The sequence below is a fragment of the Watersipora subatra genome, chromosome 10 (assembly GCF_963576615.1).
Source record: "Watersipora subatra chromosome 10, tzWatSuba1.1, whole genome shotgun sequence".
NCBI lineage: Eukaryota > Metazoa > Bryozoa > Gymnolaemata > Cheilostomatida > Watersiporidae > Watersipora > Watersipora subatra.
Window position 1 is genome coordinate 49398329 of NC_088717.1, and position 26801 is coordinate 49425129.

At 34.8% G+C, this 26801-nt stretch overlaps 1 protein-coding gene across 1 annotated transcript; it reads right to left on the minus strand.

Annotated features, from left to right (window-relative positions):
• On the minus strand, positions 1-26230 carry LOC137407171 (cadherin-like and PC-esterase domain-containing protein 1). The gene is made up of 11 exons (XM_068093772.1): positions 26089-26230; positions 23472-23602; positions 12908-12959; positions 11235-11406; positions 5712-5968; positions 4229-4374; positions 2954-3168; positions 2098-2196; positions 1580-1670; positions 989-1135; positions 1-253 (listed from the first exon to the last, which is right to left on the minus strand). The coding sequence occupies exons 1-11, from the start codon at positions 26228-26230 to the stop codon at positions 62-64; spliced, it is 1644 nt and encodes a 547-aa protein (XP_067949873.1). The 3' UTR covers positions 1-61.
• Positions 26231-26801: the final 571 nt, after the last annotated feature.

Sequence of the window (26801 nt, forward strand, 5' to 3'; positions counted from 1 at the left end):
ATACACATCAACAATTGTGTGTTAGGTAAAATCTGTTAAAATATAACAATGACCAGAATATTTAAGAGAAATATAATCTTTTTGACAGCTGTAAGCTCATATCTCGTATAAGAATATCGCTGTATGCGTTGTGTATAGGTCCTGCTATATGGTAAAGTGGAGAAGACGACTCCTCTGTTAAACCGCGCGTTTGTAGAGCAGTATATATACTTGACCTTTTGGAGTTATCCCTTTCAGCATGCTGTCTTATGACCTGAAAGAGCGTGGTAATAGTAATAATAGTGCATATGTGATGCTGATGAATCATTTATTAATTGGCTGACCTATGCCCTCTATTTATAATTCCACTAGTTCTTTGAGCTGTTGCATAAACTTAATAAGATTATAACTTTCTATAAAAAGTGAGTAGAAAAAGTAACATATGATTACAATCAATTAAAGCAAGCACCATGTTTACATAACACTATATACCTACTTAGACTTACATCTGATAAAGTGGAAGACTAACCAATTTCGCAATGCTAATGAGAAATAAAGCCGTAGTATTAATGATTATATAAATACATGTATATATAATTGTTAAAAAAGGTGTTAGTAAAATAGTACATCATATATAAGAATGTTTAAACTATGTAAAGTGAATGGGTTTTTATTTCACTAAACAAAAAGAACAACTGCTACTGGTATTATAAATAGACACTCATTTTATTTATGAGCTTATCACATATCACATGTTATCTCTTTGAACCAAAGCTTGCCTATATGCGTCTATAACTATACACATACTCTGAATACATATAAGTAAATATTATCACAGTTAAAATCATAAAGATATAACAGAATTATTTTTGTGTCCCTAGTTGGGGACTTCTACCAAGTCAATGTTATAATGGCAAACTAAATAGTGGAATGTACAGAAATTGCACGCAAAACTTAAAAAAAAATTATAGTTATACACGTCATAATCAAAACATATAGCGTAACTTACCTTATGGAAGTGGCAAGCGCAAGCTCCCTGATGGAATTCCTTGTATCTACTCTGGGTTACTTGAAGCGTATCAATCACTCTGAATCCATAGCCTTGTGCCCTCCTTTTTAGTGCCTCATTGCGGGCGTACAACTTTCGCAGCGATTCCTGTGAGAGTTTAAACAAAAAATATGCACGTAAAGATTTGTAATGGAAATAAATTTGGGTCATCAAAGATCAAATGGTTTAAGCCAGTTTTTCTAGTTATTGTGTATTTCAAATTTTTTATAAACTGAACTAAAGACACAGCATGGTTGAATGCTGCTATCATGTATACTGCATGCCACATCACTAAGAGCGAAAATATTTGTATAATGGGGCTGAGGAAAGTAATAGGAGATTAGATGGGTGCTAAATAGCTATAAATTTAGTAAGAAACAAACATTTTGTCAAGCAGCAACTTGTCAGGCAGCGCAATGAAAAAATCAATGCTTCTATTTACTTGTCATAAGAATTTAAAGGATTAATAAATAAATAGTAATAAATAGAAATTCAGTGAATTAACTGCATGTTGAAAATTAATACCCTTTTTTATAACTGTTTTCTACTAACCTTGGAGTGGTGTATGGTTGTATAACTTGTATTCACATGAAAGCCAGAGCCATGGGTCTTTATATAAACATTACCAGGTGGTATGCCACGCCTAAAATATTCTTGGTGAATGTTAAGTCAGTTCAAAATTTTCATTTAAAATAACAAATAAACTAATGTTTGTGCGGTTTTAACTATTTAAATTAATATTCTGGTCTTAATAGAGTGCCTATAATTTTATAACTTTGCACTTGATGGTGTTTTCTCATTTCAGCTCTAAGCAGGTTTAGTTTTATAACTGAGTTAAATATGTAGCAAAGAAGTCACTTGAATATGAATGCTTTAGTTTTATTAAAAATAGGTGCAGTTTAACTCATAAAATCAGGATTTAGTAAATAGCTACCCAGAACAAAATGTGAGCTGACGTGTCAAATTCCTGTCAAACTGAAACACACTTCAAAAAAGTCTGATCAATAGCAAAATAAATCAATTCGATTAGCAAATCAGTTAGTCTCTATCAAATGAAGCCTTTGTCATACCCTTTGATAAAATTATTCAGCTCAGTAATCTGCATTTCAGTGAGCCACTGTACTCCTCCAATGACTAGAATTGTCCTCTCTTCTTTTCCTTTTGTGCCACTGTTAAAGAGATGCCATACAAAAGTGGTTATTTAGAGTTTTCTTTGTAATTTATTTATAGTATTTCATAACTTTAACAAAACGCCTGGTTCGATTAACTACTTAAATGGTATGCAAAAGTCAAAATAATATTATAAGCTACAAGGCAGTAGATTTGTGTTGCTAAAAACATGCCACCACAAAAGAGTCTTCAAATAGTTCAAATCAGCCTTTGACTAAATTCTCCAAATAGGGGTGTAAGCTGTTATACTACAAAAATAAAAAGCTATACTATCAAAAAACCGCCATTACGCATCAACTCGAACATAAAGACAGCAGTCAAAAGCCTAATTCTATAAAGGTCAAAGGTTAAAGCTCCAGCTGACTCATTAATCTTTGTTTACTATAAAATTAGACTCATAGCATTGCTACATGGTATGCTATCATAGTGCAAAGCATAAAGCTCAAGTGAGTAAGGCCTAGCAAACCATGGGTAGACCTCTTATCACCCATAAAACCGAGGCATTCTATCTACTCCATAGGTTACAAGTTATGGCTTGTTAACATAAATGCTTAATCTACACTCATATGTAGTAAGTGTGTCTCTATTTGATAGCTGACAGTTTAATAGTGGCTCATGGTCTTTTCTAAACTATTGGTTGAACTGGAAATTAGTTAGAAAGCAGGCTGCTGGGTTAACTTGTGACAAGAGATAACAGCCATGTAAAGTACTGTTAGCTTTGTAATAAAAATACTTCTGGCTGTATTTTTCTCTTACCAGTTGCTCGCTATGCTGTGCAAACTCTCAGCAAATGTGGGTTGCTCTTTCTTCCAAAATATGGGATAATATGTAAAACTGAAGTTGTTAGCGAGCCCAACGTTGTCATATCTGATAAATCCATGACTTTTGATAGCGTGATAAAGGCTGCCGTTCACCCTTTCCATCAGACTCTGCATAATTCCTCTGTTGGTCGAGTCTCCAACAAACAAAAGCTGCAACATTACAAAAAACCTTTAAATGTGTTTATATAATATTAGCTTTATATTGCCTTTTAAAAAACCAATTTTGAAAAATTCTTAGAATCAAGCAGTTTGCCTGAGAAACTATTGCAGACTCCAGTAATCTGCAAAATGTTAAATCAAGCAGTTTAGTGATGTTCTATTAAAAATGCTGGCAACATAAAGCCTATAACAATGTACACTATGCTATTATGGTAGAAAAATAAAACGTTAACTTAGCATCTAATTAACATCTCAGATAAAAAATTTAACTGATTTGGCAGTTCACAGATTCTTATAAAGGCATGAGTCATGCATATCTGGTACTGATAAAACTCGAAGCAGCATGTCCTCTGCATTAGGTCGAGATAGTTTGATAAAATTATAGAGTTATGACTATCTATAGAATCATTGTTTTCTACAGTAAATTGTATACTTGATGTTTAAGTGGCAACTCATCTAATTTAAAAAAATTAAAAGAGAGTTTTTTGTGGTATACAACTTTACAAAGTGTCAAAATGGAGTAGCTAGTGCAAATAAATGCATGATTAAACTGAAATTCTTTCACAAAAAGTCTACTATATTATTAAAATAGGTCAATTTTGTTACAATAAACTAAAAGACAAGCATAGTTTACATCAAGAAGTTTACCATCTTTAGCATATTCACTAGCCAGAATGACTCTAGAATCTAGAGTAAATTATCTAAAAAGATAGAGTTGACAACTCCAACTAAAACTGTTTTCTCAAAAGTAATGCCAACTTAAATAATCTTAATGTTATCCAGAAAGATATTTCATCAAGCTTATAATGCGTAGTCGGAACCTCATGCAATAATAAAACATGTTAGAGATAATTATAATAGGACCATATCTTTGTGAACTATCCATATTTTTGTGTACTATCCATATTGACATGCTAAAAACATGTCAAGGTCATCTGCATAAGACTCAAAATTCTAAAAATAAGGCATTTTTAGTTTTGTTAGTTGTTCTTTTGATTTTCATCAAGTACTGAAGGTTAATATACCTCTATAGCCATAGAGGTATATTAACCTGATAGTTTTTCAGAGAGGTCTGTAAGGCAGGAGCTGCAGCCTTCTTCTTGGGATTCTCCTGGTGGCTTAACTCTACCCAATGCGCTTCTTCCCAGTTGCATGTTTCTTCTCTTGTACACTTAGTACAGTTCAGCTGCCAGTAGCCTGCAGTTGTAGAATAACTTTAAACAAATACGAAAAACAGCAAGTGGCTGTTCAAACAGTTTTTAAAAATTGTGATAGAAGACTATTAGTGTGCTTTCCAAATTTTCACTGATGCCTTAAAAAATGCACATGGCAAAATCTTAAAAAATGGCCTTTAGTGCCATCAGCAAAAACTCATAAACATAGTTGTCCTCTAAATACTGCCTTCAGCAATACAAACAACAAGGTAATTACTCTATAGATGACTCACGAGTGAATCTAATAAAACAAATTTAGAATACACTGGGTGAGTTTTTTTTATATGGCGAGCTATTGGTTATGTACCTGAATACATAAAATTATTTATAAAGATTTCGGACCAGGATTTTGCTGAGCAATTATCTACTGTCAAAAAGAGTGGGCAAGCTCGGTTGGTGCCTCAGTGAGCATGATATGGAAAAAACTTTTTTCTCGAATGCTGTTTGAAATGCTCTGACCATCTGACACATGCCAGAGTAAATGCAATGTTAGTTCACTCCTTTATCCAAAAAGAGAAAAGCCGAGCGTGCCTTTTCTCTTTAGATATCAAGACAGGCTCAATGATGATTGCACATTATTTTTCATTTGTATTCGATATTGAAAAATTAGATTTCTCGTTACCACAAAAAAACTTCCTCAAAAATACTTCCTCAAATACTTCCTCAATTCCTAACCTATGCAATTATATTATTTATATAATACAGGCTATAATTTGTCTAATAAGAATATCGTTCTCCGCTGTTTAAAACTAGTACCCTAGTAGTCTAGCATGCTGTCCGAGATCATCAATTTTGCTGATAAAGCACAGAGAATAAGTATATGTACAATTATTCAAAAGTGCCAGAACCCTGCTGTTTAGTGCTAGTCTGAGAATGTTGATCTACCAAACTGGATGTCATTAGTAGGAGTCTTACGAATTTATTTCGATATTTAATCCCAACCTCAAACCATGCCTTTGAACAGATGGAAGGATTAATGAACTTGGTTCTAAGCACAGTAAATATTTTTGGTTCATACCTAGGTACCTATTAATTGACAAGCCAAGGTTTTTTTTTAGCAAAAAAAGTGATTAAAACAGTATTAATATTTTAGAACCTTTTTAGAATAAATTTTGTGTATAATCACTTTAACAGCTAAATTTGAACGTAACTTTGCACGGTAAAGATGTAAGAGTAGTGAAAGGTCGTGAAAAAAGTATTGGCTCAGGAATTTCAAGAACGCCGTTAATACATTGAGTTTAATTGCTGTTTAATACAATTTTTTTATAGCAGTTAGCAAGTGTACAGTGTACCTAATGAATAACTGTAGTTAAAGACTACCTTGTGTGTAATTTGTTGCTGTCCACCTGCTCATTGGCTGAACACCACATCTTCTGTTGTTGTACACAATCAGGTCACAGTCCTGTTCTAAATAGCATGCATGATGTTGACCTTTTCTGATTTTAAGAGCTCTAAGTTGTCTGATGAGGCTAATCGTGTGATGTTTATGGATTGAGCTTGCGTTTTCTTGAGAAGGTTTGAAATGAAGACCTACATCAAGAAAATTTTCCCCGAGACCAAGTGAGTAGTTCATCTCCCTAAAAATGACAACAGAAATACATACCATCACTAGACTTCTTAATCTCTTTGCAGTGTCACACGTACATATTCACCATTTGATTTTATGACCGAGGCTTCTGTGAGCAAAGCATAAAATAATATTTACCACTAAAGACCACATCACGCAGTTCACCACCCATAAAACCAGGGGGCTTGTGACTGTGAAAGCATTTTAAAGATTTTATATAAATAACAAATAGACTAAAATCTACGAGCCCTTAACCAATTAATTTAATTTTCTAATACTAAATAAGCAATTATGTTTTTTAAGATTTAATTGTGTTATTTTATTCAAATTTTAAGCAGATTTGAGCTTATAACTAAATTGAAATTCAATGTTGAAACACTTGATTGAAGCTTTCTTTGGCTATTGTGTACCCTTTCTGCGCTCAAAGATGCAAACAAGGAACTTCTTTGTTGGAAATATCTTCTCAGGTATATGCTGACTAACTGATCTATTTGCAATTCTACCAGAATATATATACACATAGGATGTAAAAACAATAGTTTGACAATAACAGATTAACCTGGGTTCAAGTAAGGTCAAGAAACCACATTGATGACTTGTGGCTCATGTAAACATTGACCTCATCTATGAGTCAGTTAATGTCCATTGAATTACTTCCTGTCCAACACTCCCACTTAATTCATATGGTCATAAAGATAAAACAAGCACAGATTTTAATACAATATTCAGTACATAATCATCACACAAAAAAGAAAAGGATTTCCAGGAGTAATACAAGTATATAATGATACATAAACAGAAATTTGACCTAAGTACATGCTTTCCCTACTTCTAGCATGATTTTCCTCCTCACACCTTTTATTACATTAAATCGGTTGTCGAAGTATCAAGTGTTTATGCATACAGAAAGAATTACTCTTTTATTAATTCCAAACTCGTGGCATCCTACACGGCTGATGTACCGCACACGATACCAAGCTTAGAGCGCAGAGCCTCAAATCGTTGCCGTGGCAATGGCTTTGTTAGTAGGTCAGCCAACATAACCTTTGTTGGGCAATAGGCTGTTGCAACAGCTTTCTTTGCTACCATCTCTCGAACGTAATGGTACTTAATTTCCATGTGCTTGATGTTTTTACTGCTTTTACCGTTTTTCGCGATTGCTGCTGCCGCAACATTATCAATATTGATTGTAGTGGGATTTGATTGCTTCACACCAAAATCAGAAAACAGTTGTCTAAGCCACACAGCTTCTTTTGTTGCTGAAAACAACGCAATATATTCTGATTCCGCAGTTGATAGCGCAACAGTCGACTGACGCTTGCTTAGCCAAACTATGGGGCTATCTGCGCAGGTAAACACAACTCCACTGGTTGAATGTCTATCTTCATTGTCCCCCCAACTAGCATCACAATATCCTACTACCTCAGGCCTCAGTCTGGAATACCTAAGCGTGTAGTTGCTTGTACCCTTCAAATAGCGAAATACACGTTTAGTAGCTGTGAGGTGTGTCTCTGTTGGGCAGCTATTGTACTTTGAAAGTGCTCCCACTGAATATGATATGTCAGGCCGGGATGCGACAGCTAAGTACAACAAACTGCCTATCATGGATTGATATAGAGTTTGATCCACTGGCTTGCTCCCATCATCCTTAACTAGCCTAACATCTACTGCTGCTGGTGTAGCTACTGGTTTACAAGCTTCCAGCCCAAATCTCTTCAAGATTTGCTCAATGTATGTTACTTAATTCAGGCATACAGCATTTTTATTTTGCACAACATTGATACCTAGTACATACTGCAGACTTCCCATGTCTTTCATTTTAAATCTAGCAGCTAGGGACTCTTTGACTGCACACATTTCGGATTCAGAACTGCTTGCAATAACCAAGTCATCGACATACACTGCAATTATAGTTTTCTCAACATCATGCGCTCTGATGTATACACACTGATCTCCACCTGACTGACAGAAACCTTGCTGTTTTAAAAACCCATCTAAAACTGCATTCCAGCACCTAGGTGCTTGTTTCAACCCATATATGCTTTTCCGTAACTTACATACCAATTTTTCAGAGCCCTTTTGACTAAACCCTTCCGGTTGCTTCATGTATATTTCTTCCTCAAGTCTGCTATTAAGGAAAGCGGTAACAACATCCATTTGGTGTATGAGCATGTTGTGGGAGGCAGCATGTGAAATCAGTGCTCGTAGAGAAGGAAAATTGACCACCGGGGCAAAGGTTTCCTCATAGTCGATGCCATACTTTTGCTCAAAACCCTTAGCCATTACTCTACCCTTAAACCTGTCTACCCTGCCTTCACTATCATATTTTATCTTAAAAACCCATTTACAGTCTATCACTTTACGCCCTTTTGGTAGCTCCACCAAATCCCAGGTTTCATTTTGAATTAATGACTTATACTCAGCATCAGCAGCTGCCTGCCATTCCTTAGACTGAGAACCTGAGATAGCTTCGGAATAACTGCGGGGTTCAATTATGTCACATGCTTTCAGAGCTACATAATCAGCACAAGCACTTGTGTACTCATCAATACCAAATCTCACAGGTGGCTTGTGAACACGAGTAGAACGACGTGGATTGCTCGTTAGATTTTCAGCGCCATTTTCAATTGGGTCTGGGCTTGCATTGACATCACATGACTGCGGTTGATCAGATAGATCAGTTTGACTGGGCAACCCTAACTTTGACTCATCAAACACAATGTCGCGACGCACCACTACTGTGTCAGTTGTGGGGTTGTACAGCCTATACCCCTTGCTTCTGACACTATATCCAATACAGATCATGCGCTCGGCTTTGACATCAAGTTTGCATCTTAGCTGATTTGGAATATGGGCAAACGCGGCACATCCAAACACCCTAAGATGACTAATGTCAGGCCTGCGCTTGCACCACAGCTCATAAGGAGTTTTACTAGTAGCCTTAGTGGGTAATCTATTTTTAATATAAGCAGCATTAGCGATGGCCTCTGCCCAGAAACGCTTTGGCAGCCTCGCTTGCGCTACCATAGCTCTAGCAGATTCGCACACGGTTCGGTTATAGCGCTCTGCTACCCCATTTTGCTCAGCCGAGTACCGCACAGTAAGCTGATGTAGAATGCCACAAGACGAGAGATAGTTTTCAAAATCTTTTCCAATATATTCGCCACTATTATCACTATGTAAAATCTTGATACTCTGGCCAGCCTGATTGCTAGCAAAAGCCTGAAATTCCTTGAACTTAGAAAGTACCTCAGATTTTTCACGCATGAAATAGAGGAAAGCATGTCTAGTATAATCGTCAATAAAAGAAACAAAATACTGGCTACCACCGATGGATTTTGTTTTCATCGGGCCACACACATCAGTATGTACTATTTCTAGTCACCTACTAGACTTAACAACACCATCTTTAGGAAAAGGTTTCCTAGACATTTTTCCCAAAATACAGGTTCACACACATCAATTTTGACAGTAGACAAATCAGCTCCTGTCACTAAGTCCCTAGCATTTGCCATGACAGATGCACTTGCATGCCCTAAGCGTTGATGCCATAACTCTGAAACTACAGAAGCATGTTCTTTATTTAAACATGTGTCTAAATAATAGAGTTTGTCAATCAAAGTTCCGGTGGCTCTGACCTTGCCACTCTTGTTCTTCAGCCAACAGCGAGAGTGGCCGAATTGCACGATAACACCATGAGATGCTGCTGAATGCACGGAGAACAGGCTCACCTTCATTGCAGGGACGAGGAGTACATCATGCATAGTATTTGGTTTAGACTTAGTACGACTTACCGCGGTGTAGACCTCCACCTTACCAATGCTGACTGCATCCAGCTGATGGCCGTCTCCAAGGCTTACCTTCCGAGACTTTCCGAACTCGGTAAACTCTTTGAATATACTCCTGTTAAATGTCATGTGACTCGTGGCTCCAGAGTCGATGAGCCACTTGCATGTCTTATTGTCAGTAGCGTTAGTGTTTTGTATGGTGAATGCTGAGTCAGAGCTGCTCTCAGCTCGATCATCTGCAGCGTGCTTTGCAACGTGTTTTTGTCGATGAGCGTAACCACCAACGTTCAATTTCAGTTCTGGGCAGATCGATCTCAGATGATATAGACTCCCACATCTGTAGCACTTCCTGTCGTGGTTTTGCCGTTTGTTTTTGAGTTGCCTTCTCTTGTTGGCAAGATTGGCAGAGTCTGGTAATGACAACCTTGAGTTTCCAAATGATTTTTCGTCCTGACGTTGCGCTTCATTTAGTATTGCCTGTTGTACATACCCCATTGAAAAGCCAGTATCCACTCTAGCCTCCAGTGCTGTCACTAGTGTGGAAAAGTTTTCTGGAAGACTTCCCAGTAGAGTCACGATCTGATCTTCTTCAGATATTACAGCATTTACTGCTGCAAGCTTATCAGTTAATTCTTTCATAAACTTTAAATGCTGCTCCACAGAGGAGCGCTCTTTCATTAACGCTCGAAAGTATTGTTTTTTGAGGAATAGCTTGTTTGCTAAAGTATCCCGCACAAAATGTTTTTGTAGGATGTCCCACACTTCTTTTGGCTTATCACAGGTAGTGATTAACTATAGCAGATCATCGCTTACCGAGAGCACCATCAGCGACATAGCCTGATTAGTCTTTTTCACAAAGGTTGCTTTGGCTGTTGCTTCTGTCGGTTCTTCAGCAGACCCATCCACTAATTCCCATAGCTCCTTAGCTATCAGCAGGTGTCTTAGTTTAAACTTCCATGTGCTGTAATTGTTCCTTGTCAGCTTGTCCAAACTTAACTTTTCTTCACCAGTCGCCATGCTTGATGCAGTTCAGTAATAAATAGTAAAGTAGTAAATTTAATAAGCCACTATGACTGGGCCCATAACCTGTTGGAAATATCTTCTCAGGTATATGCTGACTAACTGATTTATTTGCAATTCTACCAGAATATATATACACATAGGATGTAAAAACAATAGTTTGACAATAACAGATTAACCTGGGTTCAAGTAAGGTCAAGAAACCACACTGATGACTTGTGGCTCATGTAAACATTGACCTCATCTATGAGTCAGTTAATGTCCATTGAATTACTTCCTGTCCAACATTCTTGTCAGTAGGATAAGTTTACACCAACCATACATGTGTATACTCTTTATCGATTGGTTTACAATTCTTAAGCTATGCATTATTTGATACAGCAATATTGTCTCATTTTATCAATGTTTTGGTTATGAATAAGGTAAGGAATATAACACAAAGGAACCATTCATAAAAACAAAGCCTACCTCGTCTCGATCTTGTTCATAGTGACTGATGACACGTGGTCAGATGGTAAAACAGAAATGGTTGCTTGATAGAACTCAAAGGGAATGCTTATGACTAGAGGACCCTGCCCAGGTAACTGGACAGTTTTAAATTTAGAATTCAGCTGAAACCTCAGCATGTTGCTGGCATTCTCTGTAACATAGTGATAAACACAAATTGTTTTACACTTTACTGAGAACCTAATTTTTATTCAATATTGTTAAAGATAGATTGTTATTTCTGCAGCGCTCATTCATCTTTATTTGCTGGTATTGTTTTTTAATTTTTATAGATTCATTTGCATGTAACAATAAATCAATTATTGATATTTTCACAAAAAGGTTAATTCATTTTAAAAGCCTCACAAATTGAAAATAAACTATGTTACCAATAAAAACAGCACAACTATGATGCAAATTAATGTACGTTAGTTTACGAGCTGACATAATATATAGTTTTCAAAAGGGGTAATAGAGTCAAATTTTATCAATATTTCACAATGTTGGTGATGGTGAAGTTTCTATTAGAGGTGGACAAAATAACGATAAACAATAGCGATATTCGGTAGTTGTCTTTTCGATCATATATACAGAAGTGAAACTGCCTTATCGTGTTATCGATCTTACCGGTAGTTTCTTCTTCTCATCGATAGTTCACACCTCAATATATTGTCTGTCATTTTTTTTGCTGCAGATTGTTTTTTCTGCAGTTCAACCTTTTTCTTCATGGATTACGATATCACGATTGTTGTGGCTGTGATTTTGTTGCTGAATCAAAGGTGTTTTCTTTATCTTAATAAATGCTGACTGAAGCCTAAGCACCCAACTGAATCTTTTGAAGAATATTTTTGCGCACACACAATCTTATAATTTCAGTAGATATTGTGCCATGATAATCCTTGTTCCCTTGATAATTATTGAGATTTTTTAAATTCTTCTCTGTCAACTCAATGTTTTAATTGACTGGTAGGTTGATAGTTATCTTATTTCGGTACGTAGTTGAATGCACCACCAAAATCCGGGAGTTATCCATAACTCGATATATCGAAAAGACAACTCTTAAAGATACAATATTAGCATATCAGTATTTATCGTCCACCCCTAGTTTCTATACAAGAAAAAGTAAGAAAAAGTTATAAATTGAAATAGTGCAAAAATTAAGCACTAAGCTTGTTTCAATATTTTTAAATGTGAGAGCAAAAAAGATTACCCATTTTTGTTACTGCTAAAATACTTAAAAGTTGTGAAAAACTAACCTTAAGATTTATTAATGTTTTAATGTTGTCATAACAACATAACATTGTCTACAAATAATAAAACAAAGTAAACTAAATCATAATTACTTAGCATTAAGTCTTTAGAGACATTCTTTGCTGGGAGAGCCAGATTTGATACAGTATTAGCAGCTAGCAACAATTAGTAACCACAGGATAACCTAAAATGGAATAGACAGCAGCACTGCTTGTCTATAAATCTCCTATATGAACAATATTTCAGAAATATATTGTTTAGAAACAAGTTTTTCTATCTAGAAATCATTCTTTCACATTTTCTGACAGTCACTGTGACATATTTCAGTCAATCGAGATTGTTAGCAAAAGCCGTGGAAGGTAGCGATAGCTTTCATACATGCCCCTACTTTAAAAGATAGTCACCTGAGTGAGAACGAGGGCTTCGACTCATCGATTCTGTAATCTTCCTCAATTCCTGCCAAATCCACCAGCATTATATTATTATATTGTAACATAACTACTCGTGTTTTATTTTCCACAATTCATGCTGTGAAAGGTGTATATAGAATAATAATTTCTGATAAACCAATATGTTGAATACATAACCTTTAGCCCAAACAATAAACTAAAATTAAGGCTGCATGAAATTTGTACAATGCCTAATCTCTTCTGCACATTTCTAAATCAAAAACCTACAACTAGTAAATATACAAATATCCAGGGTTGGTTGCTGTATAATACACTCATATCTGCCATAAAAATATATATGTTTGCGTAAATGAGCGTGGCTTTCCGATACACGTGTGAGTTTTTATAATTCCTGACTTGCAAACCTGTTTACTTCAGCGAATATGTTAGAATTTAAATTTTGAAAAATTCTACTGCACATGTACAGAGCACACGTAGCTGTACATGTGCTGTAAAAGTAAAAAAAGGTTACTGCACATGTACAGAGAAAGTGATGCAAAATTTTTTTATGGTTAAAAGTCTACAACTTCAATGCTTACGGCTTGAAAATACACGATATAGTTCAGTTTAATATTGATCTGCTTTTTCAAGGTCAGCAGTATAGGCAGCATCTTGAAGAAAGAATCTCTATGAGTCAGGCATAAACTATAGGCAGGAATGGGAATAACAATTGCTTTAGAAAATCGAATAGATGCTAGGAAGATATACAGTTAGAGGTCAATAAAAAAATTGTTAAAAATCTTCAAGATTTGATTTATGTTTACATTTCACAGCTTCTTTTCATGCGTTTTTAAGTGAAATACTTAGTTTAATGTGCTTTACCTTTGATTTAATTAGACTAATTGCACAGAGTATGAGAGTCTTGTTGCACAAACACTGTTCAACTTAATGTGCAATTAGATAGGCTCTACATTAGCTTGTTAGCCTTGATTTCGAGCACTAACTTGTAATGTGATACAAACAGAGTCGCAATTCCCCGCAGGCTTTAACTGTCCCAAATAACACGCCATAAATCTGAAGGTTGCAATAAAGGGCTTAGACAAACATGCCAACTTTTAACTTATACAGGTAGCTATCAAATCATAACACAACCACACTATTTGCATTTAGTGTATAGCAGGATAAATTTTTGAGGTTTCGACAAGGAGATGTGCATAACCATTTGTCATTATACTTGACAAATAGTTTGCCAATTAGCATTGCTTTGTGCTTGTGTTCACATCTACACCCTTAGTAAACACAAACAATGTGCAAGATTTAAAGCATGGCTGGTAAATAGCATTTAGTACTGTTGACCAGCTAAGATAATCAACATAACCTCTATCACGCTGATGCAATAATTAGTGATCGTAGTGATCATACAATAGTAAAAAACAACTAACAGGTTATGAGAATATGTTAACAGGGTAATTCTTGTATTTGGATCTCATTTTGTGAAATCCAGCTCAACAGGACTTGCTGACTTTATTAAGCAACTTTGGTGACACTGCTTGGGTGTTTATGAATTTCGTATAGTTACCTTAGCAAAGTAAACTTATGCATGAAAAAGTAGTAAATATTTTTAATAGATTGGGGTATGCATTGAGCATTCATTTAGTCCTAAATCTATCTATAAACATGGATTTTTTCTCAGAATGCTGTTTCGATCGATTTGTTACCACACGGCTATTACTTTATTGAGCAAACAGGGAGAGAGAGAAGGAGAGAGAGAGGGAGAGAGAGGGAGAGAGAGGGAGAGAGAGGGAGAGAGAGGGAGAGAGAGGAAGAGAGGAAGAGAGGGAGAGGGGGAGAGAGGGAGAGGGGAGAGAGAGAGAGCAAACTGAGAGAGCAAAGTGGGTAAAACTTTTTAGCGTGAATTAAATGCAATTGTCATAGAACAAGAACTCGTTTGTTGTAGCCTAAAACGTTGAACCATTTATAAAAATATTAGCGTACCATTTAGAATGTTGTTTCACCAGAAATGAGCTGATCTACCATCATCTGATCATACCCTATCTTTTTGGGTGTTGTGCACCATCATGTCTCCAAATCAAAGCAAAATCTAATGTTGTTTTGAAAAAAATTATCAAGAAAATGGAATTTAGATCTGAACAACTCAGCTGCATACTTTTTAACCTTAGGGAGTCCATTAACTCCCATAACCTTAGATCTTTTCTCTGAACTGGCACAAAGTATATGCTGATATCTAACAGAATTGATAATAAAAATTGTATAAGCTACATTGGCTCATTACCAAAATACGTTGACAAGACAGTATACCCTCATAAAAGCAGTTACAATGTGATATCTTATAGCTGTAAGGCAGCCATAGGTAGGCCATCTACGTACACAATAATTGATTATGCTGCACGATGTTTGAGCACTTTACAGGTCTTCAGGGAGTTGATACCTCAATGTAATTTGGTCTCAAATCCATTAAGTAATGAGAAGATTGGTATATACATTCTAGGGCTTCTATAATCTACACTAAGTGTATGATTCAAAAGTTTTACATGATTAAAAAGGGAAACCCTAAAAATGCTGTTATTAGCAAAAACTACCTGTGCCTCAGCGTGTCATAAGTTCTTTTACTGTTATTAGATTCTTTTTCTCTTTTTAATTGGTAAAAGACACATGCCTTGAAAGAAGATTCTACAAAAACCGATTTCCAAACTTACCAAGCATAATTATTTTAATAACTGATAAATAAATTTTATTTTTGATAACTAAACTTATTTTTGCTTTTCTAATTACCACGTTCTAGATTACCAAGTAATTACCAATTACAAATTTTATTTTAGCTGTTCTTGAAATTGCTCAATGTATCTTCTTTTTTTGGTTTTTTCCACTCAAGGGATGTCATTGCGAATAGTGAACTCTGGTGCACAGTGTATTGTCGCCATTTTCTCATCAGATTTGGTGCGAAGGCGGTTGTAACTACATGCTCTTCCTCACACTGCCAATGGTGCTTCTGTGAATCACACCACTGCCCTACTGATTGTGTGCTAGCATACTAACCATTGAATCATGGCTTAAATTTCTTGATGTACACGCAGGTGGTTTGCATTTTATTTAAGAGCAATTTCTTGTTGACACTGCTTATCTTACCCAAATACTATTTTTGGCTCTCTTTCACGGTTTAAATCTTTAATACAAATGTGCTGTTCTCTTTCACATTCAGAAAGTCTGCCATACTTCCTGCATGATATGTAAGAGCCATGAAAGAACTTTTAGGAAAAAAGCAATCAACTGCTGCTATAAATGATCTGCTTGAACATATTTTCAGATGATAGTGTAGGTGTGACCTTTGCTTCGACTAAGTAACACCAGTGTAATGAATAGAACTACTCAACCAGTTTCATTACTTATAAAAAAGCACAAAAAGTTGTCAATTATATTGCTGGTACTGCAGAATATACGCAAGGTTTTAGGTGATTTTATCAAAAAATATTAGTATTTTTTTGGTCATTTGCAATTTTTTTTGATGTTTGTGATAGTTTGACTGCCAGGATGTTTCAATATTAAAATTGAAAAAACTTGATCATGGTTAAAAAGGTCAGATTAAGCTATGATTATGACGTTTATAGTTGCAAATGGACTGACAAAATAGAGATACATAACTCTGCAGCTTGATTGGAACAGCAGCTGATATCAACTATAGCAACTAGTGACTAGTGATAGCGATTAGTGACTAGCGACTGATGTCATTTTCAAAGGTATTTTACTTCTAAGCTTTTAAACTGCGGTTAAGTTTTGTTGATTTCTTGAAGCATCCTGGTAGTCAATTCACCTCAAACATATAAAAAATCGTAAATGATAGAAATATGGTAATACTTAGCTTGAACTCTATCAACATTTTGTCTAAGTTCTTCTTTAAAGGCTGCAAGCTTGTCCGTACTCTTTAAAAAACTGCTACTATAGTTAATACTACCTGCAACTATTTACCCAAAACCATTAAGTTTTATTATTGTACAAGAGTGTGATTACAAATACAAAATTTAATAAAAATTTCATTTTTTATAATGCAAAAAGCTTTAAACCCTATAAATAATAAAACATCAAAAACTACTAAAATGACTTAAAAGATGTTAGAATCTGACAGTAACTGCTTGCAGCAAAAGCAATCAATGTACAGCTTAAATATTGGACAGGAAGTAATTCAATGGACATTAACTGACTCATAGATTAGGACAATTTTTACATGAGCCACGTGTCATCAATGTGGTTTTTTGACCTTACTTGAACCCAGGTTAATCTGTTATTGTCAAACTATTGTTTTTACATTTCATGTGTATATGTATTCTGGTAGAGTTGCAAATAAATCAATTATTCAGCATACACCTGAGAATATATTTAAAACATGAAACACCCAGAATGCAATTTCTACTACTTATTGTGAGTTGTATATTTGCCACACATGGTTCACTTTAAAAAAATTGCTGTCACACAATGAATAGTTTTAAGTTATCATGTTTGAAATACTGGTAGCCAATTTTTAAAGAAATTTCAAATTTTAAAACAAGCAGTTCTCCGTAGAAAACGAGTTGATTGCGTGCATTCTTACGTTTTAGCAAATTGACCTAAATTGCTAAACTACCAATAATGGTCATGTTATGGCAAATTCACCTAAACCCAACACTGGCCGAAATTTCTAAATCTGAAGCAATTGATAGCTTTAATAGTGCGTAAAAGATTGAAACATGCACATTCAGTAGTATTGTACTGTAAAACTCTCATATTTAGTAACAATACCACATCATACATTGCTATAGTTAGTCAAACTGCTTAGTCACCGTAGAGATGTACATTAGCACATTTCTAACATTTTTTGTCTTAACAGTAATTCTAAACCAGTAATGAAATCACTTAAATCTAAATCAGTAATAATCATTAAAGCAATAAAAGAACTGTAGAACATTTACGGTAGGTAAAATACTTTTTAAGAAACAGTCCATTTAGTTATTTTTTTGCTCTTAGATCAATCATTAAAGTTAAAATATTCAATTTATGGATCCGAAAAATAAAAGCCCAAACTTGACTAACATAAAACAAAGATTTCGAAAACTGTTTATAGCGGTTTTTGCTAGGTTTGTAGCTTGCAAGTGTATTAAGCTGGAATTGATTCCCTGATTTGGAAATGACTCGTTGCTGTTTTATTCAGTCAACACCGAAACCGTGAAATCTACAATTGATTAACATATTTACAAGTTCTTCCATAGCAATACAAAAAATAGCGATGTTATATGAAATAGAAAATTATTGAAACAAACCTTTTGCCATCTTTAAAAACACTCACACAGCTAAATCAAGTGGTCCAATGAAACCAATTTACAATAAATGCCAAAATGTTTTAAATAGAAAAATTGTCAATTAAATCATCAGTTGCCTGATACTCGTTGAAATTTGAAAATCCTAATGCGAAGATCGGATGGAGGATAGTTACAGGAAGGGGAAACGTGTCGAGATACAGGGCCGGCTACCGTAGACAGTCCGATTCTACTGCCAAACCCCCAGCACAGTTGGTCGAACATACAACACGTCGAAACAACCCTTGTGGCGTCTTAGACCCAAATACAACAAATTAATTTAATTTTAATTTTAATTTAGTTTTAATTAACAAACGACAATAAAATTATTGAGTTAGTAGTAGACGGGAAATGTTACTAAGGTTTTCTTACACTGTTGAATTACCATAAATGGCTACAATATTCTTAATTCCACAAAAATTGAAAAATTGGGGCTAAGAAAGGACACCTTTAAATGTCAATAAAATGCAATATTCGTGCATGTATAGAAGGGAATTAATACAGGAGATACTGTCAAGTGCATCTGTGCCTGCCATAATACATAACTGACATTGTCGATTAACGGAGGATTAAAATGCTTTTACATACAAACCGATTGGTCAGGCGTGTGTTTATGGAAGGAAATACTTTCTTTCCACAATATTTATAGTAAGTCTTGCATTGTCGGTATCAAATTGCAAAAGCAAGTATTCAACCTCACAAGCCTTATATGTCAGGCTAACTGACAGATATCAGCTTTTCCTATGCGCGCTTAGCTAATTGAATCACCTTGAATAACCTTAGCAGAGAGATGATGTTCTCAGCCACCTAGTTTCATGATCCTGGATGTTTTTTAAACTTGATGTCTCTTACTTATTGACATCCGTTTATTCATAAACATTATTTACAACTACCATAGGTGAGAATGATGAAATAGTCTTGAAGTATGAAGGAAGGACCAGCTTGTACAATAAGCCTATTGTTCTTGAATGGTACCTGATCTCAAAACAAGGTTTTCTGTGATAAAGGTATGTCACTATCACTGTCACTATCACTATGTTTCCATGACACCGTTAATCGCAACTTTGTGTCATCGACAAGATGGAAGCAGTGAAAACATGCAAGCCATACCTGTTTTGCTATTGAAAAATTTTTGACAAATGTTTCATGTTTGTGAAAAATGGAAATGGCACTAGCGAATGATGCAAAAATACCACGTAAGCTATTCCATTTTAAACACTTTTCATACTTCCATAGTTTCTATTTTGAAAGCATGCTGCTAATTAAAACAGAAGTGCACTGCTGTGACCTTTGACCTCTGACATAGAAATCCTTATCTTTTTTTAACAAAGCTCATTAGTCTGCAACATGCAAATTTACATTAAAATTCGCATGTTTCATTACCGTACTTATCGTATGGTAATGCAACAAGAACACAATTCCAAATTCGCATCACACATACAATAAACACAGTGATAAGGAAACATGTGGGTATGATAACAACTAACTCAGCACAATATTCATACCTCCAGAGACAAGTAATTAGTGGTAATGATATCCATTCCCATCTGCAAAGTATCACGGACATTGGTCTACATTTCTTTTGAACTAAAGCTGAAAGCCAATTAATGATGTTTGTCATGGCATCAATGCTCATAATAAAAGCGCAACACTACGTCTGGAGGCTCATTACCATTTAAAGATAAATTAAACACTATTAAGAGAATTTCCATGCTTTGTTTAAAGACCGTTTGCAAAGGGTTTTGAAGAACGGAAACATGCAGCCATACAAACATTTGATTATAAGAAGGTTTCTGCGATAAATTGAAATGATGACCTCTAAAAGTTACAATTCTCTTTAACGACATCAGTTTGTATTAAAAACATTTTGTTTTAATTTTTATTTCGATCAATCATAAGTTTTTAATAAAAACATGAATACAATACAAATTTTAATTATAAATGATCTCAAAAATGTGTAATTGAAGTTATGCCCATGCGCTATCCCCATAGATATATATACCTATGGGTACAATACAGTGACGTTGCGTCGTGCTATTTTGGTCTGACAGGCTTTTTCCCTATTGGCCAATCTAGGTATATATATATCTATGGAGAGAGTGCATTAAAGTTGAGTACTACTCCTGTTACCACGGGTGGCTCTGTTGCAGGTCAGGAGTTTTAAACTACTAAGTTCTGATCCCTCTTTTGAAGTTATATATTAATAATGATAAATAATTATATTAGCTGAATAGCTACGATAAATGAACTTGACAGTTTAATGGTCCATAGACCTTATTTGGTTTTACAAGACTTGCCCATGCGTGATTTTCCTGTCCTACAGGAAAATTGCGCATGGAATCTTAATAACTCCCTGCAGTTTAGTTTCTCATACTTTCCAAAAGTACTGAAAAACCAAAAGGGAAAACATTTTTTTAAGGAAACAATGTAGTTTAAAATATAGAATTTTAATGTAAGACCACCATATGAGCATTAGACAAGCAGTATTAGGTCAAATTTCAGTGTCAAAATGCATAAAAAATTTTTCTTTATAATTCTAGTTTCATACTTTTTATTTTGGATCTAATTTTTTTAAAACACGTGCGCTGAAAACAGAGCTGCGTAGGATGCTGTAAAGACGTCACCAATGAAGACGATAAAAATCCAACCTCCGATCACAAAGATTTATGAAATAATACAAATATTGATGTTTACATCATATGCAGTACTCTGTTGTTGATACGATGTTTTAAAAAATATCCCCACTTGCATCGAAGGTCTGAATCGCTTCGAAGAATTAAATATATGACATTTGAAACTATTTACATCCTACGAAGATGAAAAATACGGCAAAAATTTGTAGCAGGTAACACTAGTGATTTACACGTGTGAACTGACAGTGCGTAATCAAGTTTATTGAGCTTTATTATAGAGCTACTATGGCTAATGCTCTATATAATGTTATGACTATGGTTGCACCAAACGCATTGACCCGTGACATTCTGTTATTCATAAGAAATCATTGTTGTTTTGGCCGTAGCCAGCCAATAAAAGCTGTGTTTTGCTTGCAAATTGGTTTTCTGGTGCAATTAGCAGAGATGCTTAGTTGATAATATATTCCATGAAATTCAGATTTCTGTTATCACTTCACTCTTTGTAACGCTCAGTGATTGTGAAACATTGAATGTCTGTGTAATGGCAATTGATTGATAAATAATACAAGACTACGAATTAAAAAGAAACTTTTGTTATAGAACAATCATTAGACTGACTTGTTCAAGAATGTTCGTTGGTAGTCTTGAATTATTTATGTATAAGTTTCAAAATAAGTTTCTACATGAATCAATCAATATTTAGTACAAAGGCATACAAGAATATAACGCAGTTTCAGCGTGAATTAAGCACACAGAAACAAATACAAGTTTTTATGCTTTCTCTCTCTTCCTTTAATAAAACTTCGTGAATTATTACTTTGTTAGAAAACAAAAACGGTGGTAAGGATCATATAAATTTATAAAATATATTTCTCAAAGTCTGTCCGTGTATTCATCAGAAATCCGGCTATAGATCTTAAAATCTTGAAATACATGTAAATATTCTATACCGAAGAGGAATCCATCTCGGACCAAGCCATTCACCAGTCTGACACCTTGACCACTAGACTACGGAAGTCGAATGGCTATCCTGCCAATATAAGTCATTATACCAGAGCAATTATACTTGACTGCTTTGCGTATGACATGAGTCATAGCCTAACGTCACGAGAAGCTGTTCGCTCACATTATTAAACTGGCTAATAGCAAAACTCTCACTACTTCTCATTGTTTATAAGACAAAAAACTTCTCATGATATGTAGTTTGGAAGTTAGAATGGCAAATGTTGTTATATGTTAAATACAAATCAATTTTCTGTCCAAATACTCTTATATTACACGGGCAATGCCGGGTGGCACAGCTAGAATTCAAAAAATCTGTGTTGTGCAAAGCACGGCTCTCAGCTGAAACCTCTAATGCATTTGCTTTGAGCATAAATAATGCACAGATGATATAAGACTAGCTGAAGTGGGGCAGCCGAGGTGAGTAGTGGGATAAGAGCTGATCAATAGCTGATGGCAGTTGTCCTGCACGCTCATCATATTTACACTTTCTCTAGTTAATATAAGCGTGAGGTGCTTGAAGGCCAAGATAATCCAGTAGAAATAAGCAAAACACGCTAATGCTGCCCTTTCACATTGCTACCGGAGACTTCTATGCAAAGCGAACTAATAGAGTCATAGTAATGAGACCCTTAAGAGTCAGTAGAGGATGAATCGTCTTAAACATCAATATTTTGTGAGTACTTTGGGAAAGTATGAAAAAGTATACTGCAGAGAGTTATGAGGAGCAATGATGTGAGTTACCTGCAATTGAATTCATCTACAGAGTTCAAGTTCTCACTTGTTTCCTTTGAGGTCTGGCAATATTGTATAGCCAAAAGCATCCTTATTTACTGACCATATTTGAAAATATCTCTATGTCAATTGTTGAGCATATCACTACATCTATTTCAGTAATAATTCTGTGCAATTTCCTTTAAATTTTTCTTTATTTTGACACAAATTACATTCCCTTTTACATTTTTATGTTTTGATCTGTTACTACATTTTACCTCAATACCATTCTTTTGGGCAAAAAAGTTGTGCAGTATTCAGAAGAAGAAAATTTAGTCATTTTAATCAGATGGCAAAGTTTTAGCTTACAGCAAAGGAAAACTAGATAGCCTCATACTTCCTTTTTCACTCGTTACGTCATGGATGGCATCATTGTAAGAACTTTCTGATGTCGAAGAGTGTTTCCTAAAGGATGGAAATCACTAGCTATAAAAGCAACCATCACAAAAACAATAGAGTGGCTTGGTGGATATTTCTTTGGCATGCCCTCTTTATGGAAATCCATGATTAATTAATTATTATTTTACAAAGATAATATCTATTTTCAAATTTGAATATTTATTGAATATCATGGAAATGAGATGAAAGCATCCAACAGTGCTTAGAAAAAGGGCTTTCTAGAATACTGCGAATGAATCTATAAATAATAGACAGGAAGACAATAACTTATTGCAATTCCTTTCATTGCTTAAGAAGTGTGAGGGATTTTACTATTCACTCTGCCGGTAATTTTTTTGCTTGTTTGGCAAAGAGCAAATAATAAAAATTCTTTTCTTGTAATATAAGCACTCCTTTGAGTTTACAAGAACAGCTGTGCACACTTACCCCAGCACTTGCTCCACCTGATCCTCCGCTAATATTCTGGGATAGAATAAATAAACCATGAGGATTAGCTTTGTTTTCTATCTCCAAAAAGGGAAAGTCACTGCTGCTCGACAGCAGCAGACTAACAATACCTAAAACTACCACACTTAACGTTCTAACTGCAGTCTTGTTGTTGCAGATTGTGAAGTGGAAGGAAGGACAGCCCTTGAGCATCTCTCACAGTTTCTGTGTACCTTAAAAGATTCATACCAGCAATTCTTATATGGGATGACAGTTTAATTACCGAGACACAATACTGAGTTATCAACCAAACTCTTTTGTTGTTTTACTATAAAATGCTAACAATCATTTGCAGCAACATTTGCCAAACTGCAAAAATTACTCTCTAATTAGCTGAAATTAAAATTAGAGTATAATAAAGTATATAATTTTTTAGCCCCCAAATTTTGCTGATGAAAATGTATTATCCCACAACACATACATGTATATAAATAAGTTCAAAATAAAACAACATAAAAATAAGTAAGACACATGAAAGTCTATAGCAATCTATAAAGAGATAATTGGACCACATTGATATCTATATCTACAGCAAGATAATTTGACCACACTGTGATATCCATATCTATAGAAAGATAAGTTGACCACACTGTGATATTAATATCTATAGTGAGATAAGTGGACCACACTGTGATATCTATATCTACAGCAAGATAATTTGACTACACTGATATCTATATTTACAGCAAGATAAGTTGACCACACTGTGATATCCATATCTATAGAGAAATAAGTTGACCACACTGTGATATCAATATCTATAGTGAGATAAGTTGACCACACTGTGATATCCATATCTATAGAGAGATAAGTTGACCACACTGTGATATCAATATCTATAGTGAGATAAGTTGACCACACTGTGATATCTATATCTACAGCAAGATAAGTTGACCACACTGATAACTATATCCACAGCAAGATAAGTTGACCACACTGATAACTATATCTACAGCAAGATACGTTGACCACACTGTGATATATATATATATATATATATCTATAGTGAGATAAGTGGACCACACTGTGATATCTATATCTTTAGTGAGATAAGTTGACCACACTGTGATATCTTTATCTATAAAGAGATAAGTTGACCACACTGTGATATCCATATCTATAGAGAGATAAGTTGACCACACTGTGATATCCATATCTATAGAGAGATAAGTTGACCACACTGTGATATCAATATCTATAGTGAGATAAGTTGACCACACTGTGATATCAATATCTATAGTGAGATAAGTTGACCACACTGTGATATCAATATCTATAGTGAGATAAGTGGACCACACTGTGATATCTATATCTTTAGTGAGATAAGTTGACCACACTGTGATATTCATATCTATAGAGAGATAAGTTGACCACACTGTGATATCAATATCTATAGTGAGATAAGTTGACCACACTGTGATATTCATATCTATAGAGAGATAAGTTGACCACACTGTGATATCAATATCTATAGTGAGATAAGTTGACCACACTGTGATATTTATATTTTTAGTAAGATAAGTTGACCGGACTGTGATATCTATTCAGCAATTGAGTAAGCCAATAAAATAACTTTGGTGTCACACTGATTTGTTAGATGAAAAGTATGGTCCCAGGTTTTACTATTTCATTGAAAATGTTCCTCGTAATGGTTTTTGAAAAACATTCATCAGTGTCAAAGTGTTCTTGTTTACTAAACAATCAAATGTGAACGTGAGCGTAAAATAATACTAAATGACCAATCAGTGGAACTGTTCAGTATGATGATAAGTGATATCATACACCTCTTTGTTAAAATATTGAAAATGTATTATACTATACACACAATGCAAATATCGTGGTTGTTTTACGATTTGATAGCTATCCATTTAAGTTAAAAGTTGGCATGTTTGTCTGAGCCCTTTACTGCAGCCTTCAAATTTATGGCTCTTTATTTGGGACAGTTAAAACCTGTTTCTCTGTTTCCTTCACATTACAAGTTAGGGCTTAAAAAACTTCATAAGTTAGCGTAGAGCCTATCTTATCACACATTATAGTGAACGGAGTTCATTCTACCACTCTCGTACTTTGTGCAGTTGACTTGATGAAATCCAAACTAAAATGCATCATTAAAAAATACAAAAAAGAAACAATAAAAAATAATCATTAATCAATCTTAAAGCACTTTTATTTCTTTGACAAAGATATCTCCATTGACCTTTAACCGTGTATCTTCCTAACTACTATTTGATTTTACAAAACAACTATCATGGTACCTACCTGCAAATGGCCTGCGGAAAGTAATTACGAAAATTCTCTTTACAAGATGCAGCCTTTACAGCTGACCTCTGAAAAATAACTGCAAGCAGTTGATTGCTTTTGAAACCCAAAATAAAGCTCACAAACTCTAATTAATCAAATGATAATAAAACTAATTGATATTAAATAAGATTGAAATGCCTTGTAAACAATTCCAGGGCTTTGTTTACATTAAAAGCCAACTATATTACAGCTATAGACACAAGCACTACCATAAAAGAATGTTACAGACGCCCTACGGCATACATTATCAACTCACCAAACAGAGAAGAGCTACGTGTCTGAGAGAAGATGGCATCATCATACCAGTTTACCGATAGGATATCATGTGCCATGACTGCCAGTACAGCTGTAGTATTTGCTTTGAACTGCTGACTCTCCGTAGTTGTTACCAGAGACATTCACGACGTGTACAGTGAAGGTGCTTAGCAGCATTCCTTTTCATTAATTGAGTCATAATTAGAAATAACATAGGACTGCTAATTACACGCAGTCCAATGTTCATGAGTGAGCTAATGCATTGAACAAGGACAATCAATAAGAACGCAGGCTATTATTATGATGTCATGTCTCATAATCCTCCATTCTTTCATCACACAATGTTTAACTAAATGTAAACATATTTTGTAACGTAAGCGTTGAAGGGTTATAAATGTTCTTTGTTTAGCGGTGCCAATCCTATATGACTGAACTGAAGTCCCATCCTACTGTCAAAGTTCTATAAAAAACAACTAGATTTGTCCTATTTTTAAAACTTATATATTATCAAGGAAGTTATCTGTCAGATGTATGTTAGCTACCTGAACTCAGATAAAAAAGTTTTGTTAATGAGCTAATCTATTTGGTAATAAGCCCAATAATTTACAAACTACTTATACTTGACTTCCACAAAAAACTTACTTTAAATAACCATTGGAACTAGCAATGTTTATACCAATATAATAAGTCAGCAGGAACAAAGAAAATTAATCA

Coding starts and splice junctions, on each gene's coding strand:
- LOC137407171 (XM_068093772.1), bottom strand. CDS start 26,230: ATGTCTCTGGTAACAACTACGGAGAGTCAGCAGTTCAAAGCAAATACT. Junction 2,197..2,953: donor CACAGCATAGCGAGCAACTG/GTAAGAGAAAAA, acceptor TCTCTTTAACAG/TGGCACAAAAGGAAAAGAAG. Junction 1,136..1,579: donor CAACCATACACCACTCCAAG/GTTAGTAGAAAA, acceptor AAACTCTCACAG/GAATCGCTGCGAAAGTTGTA.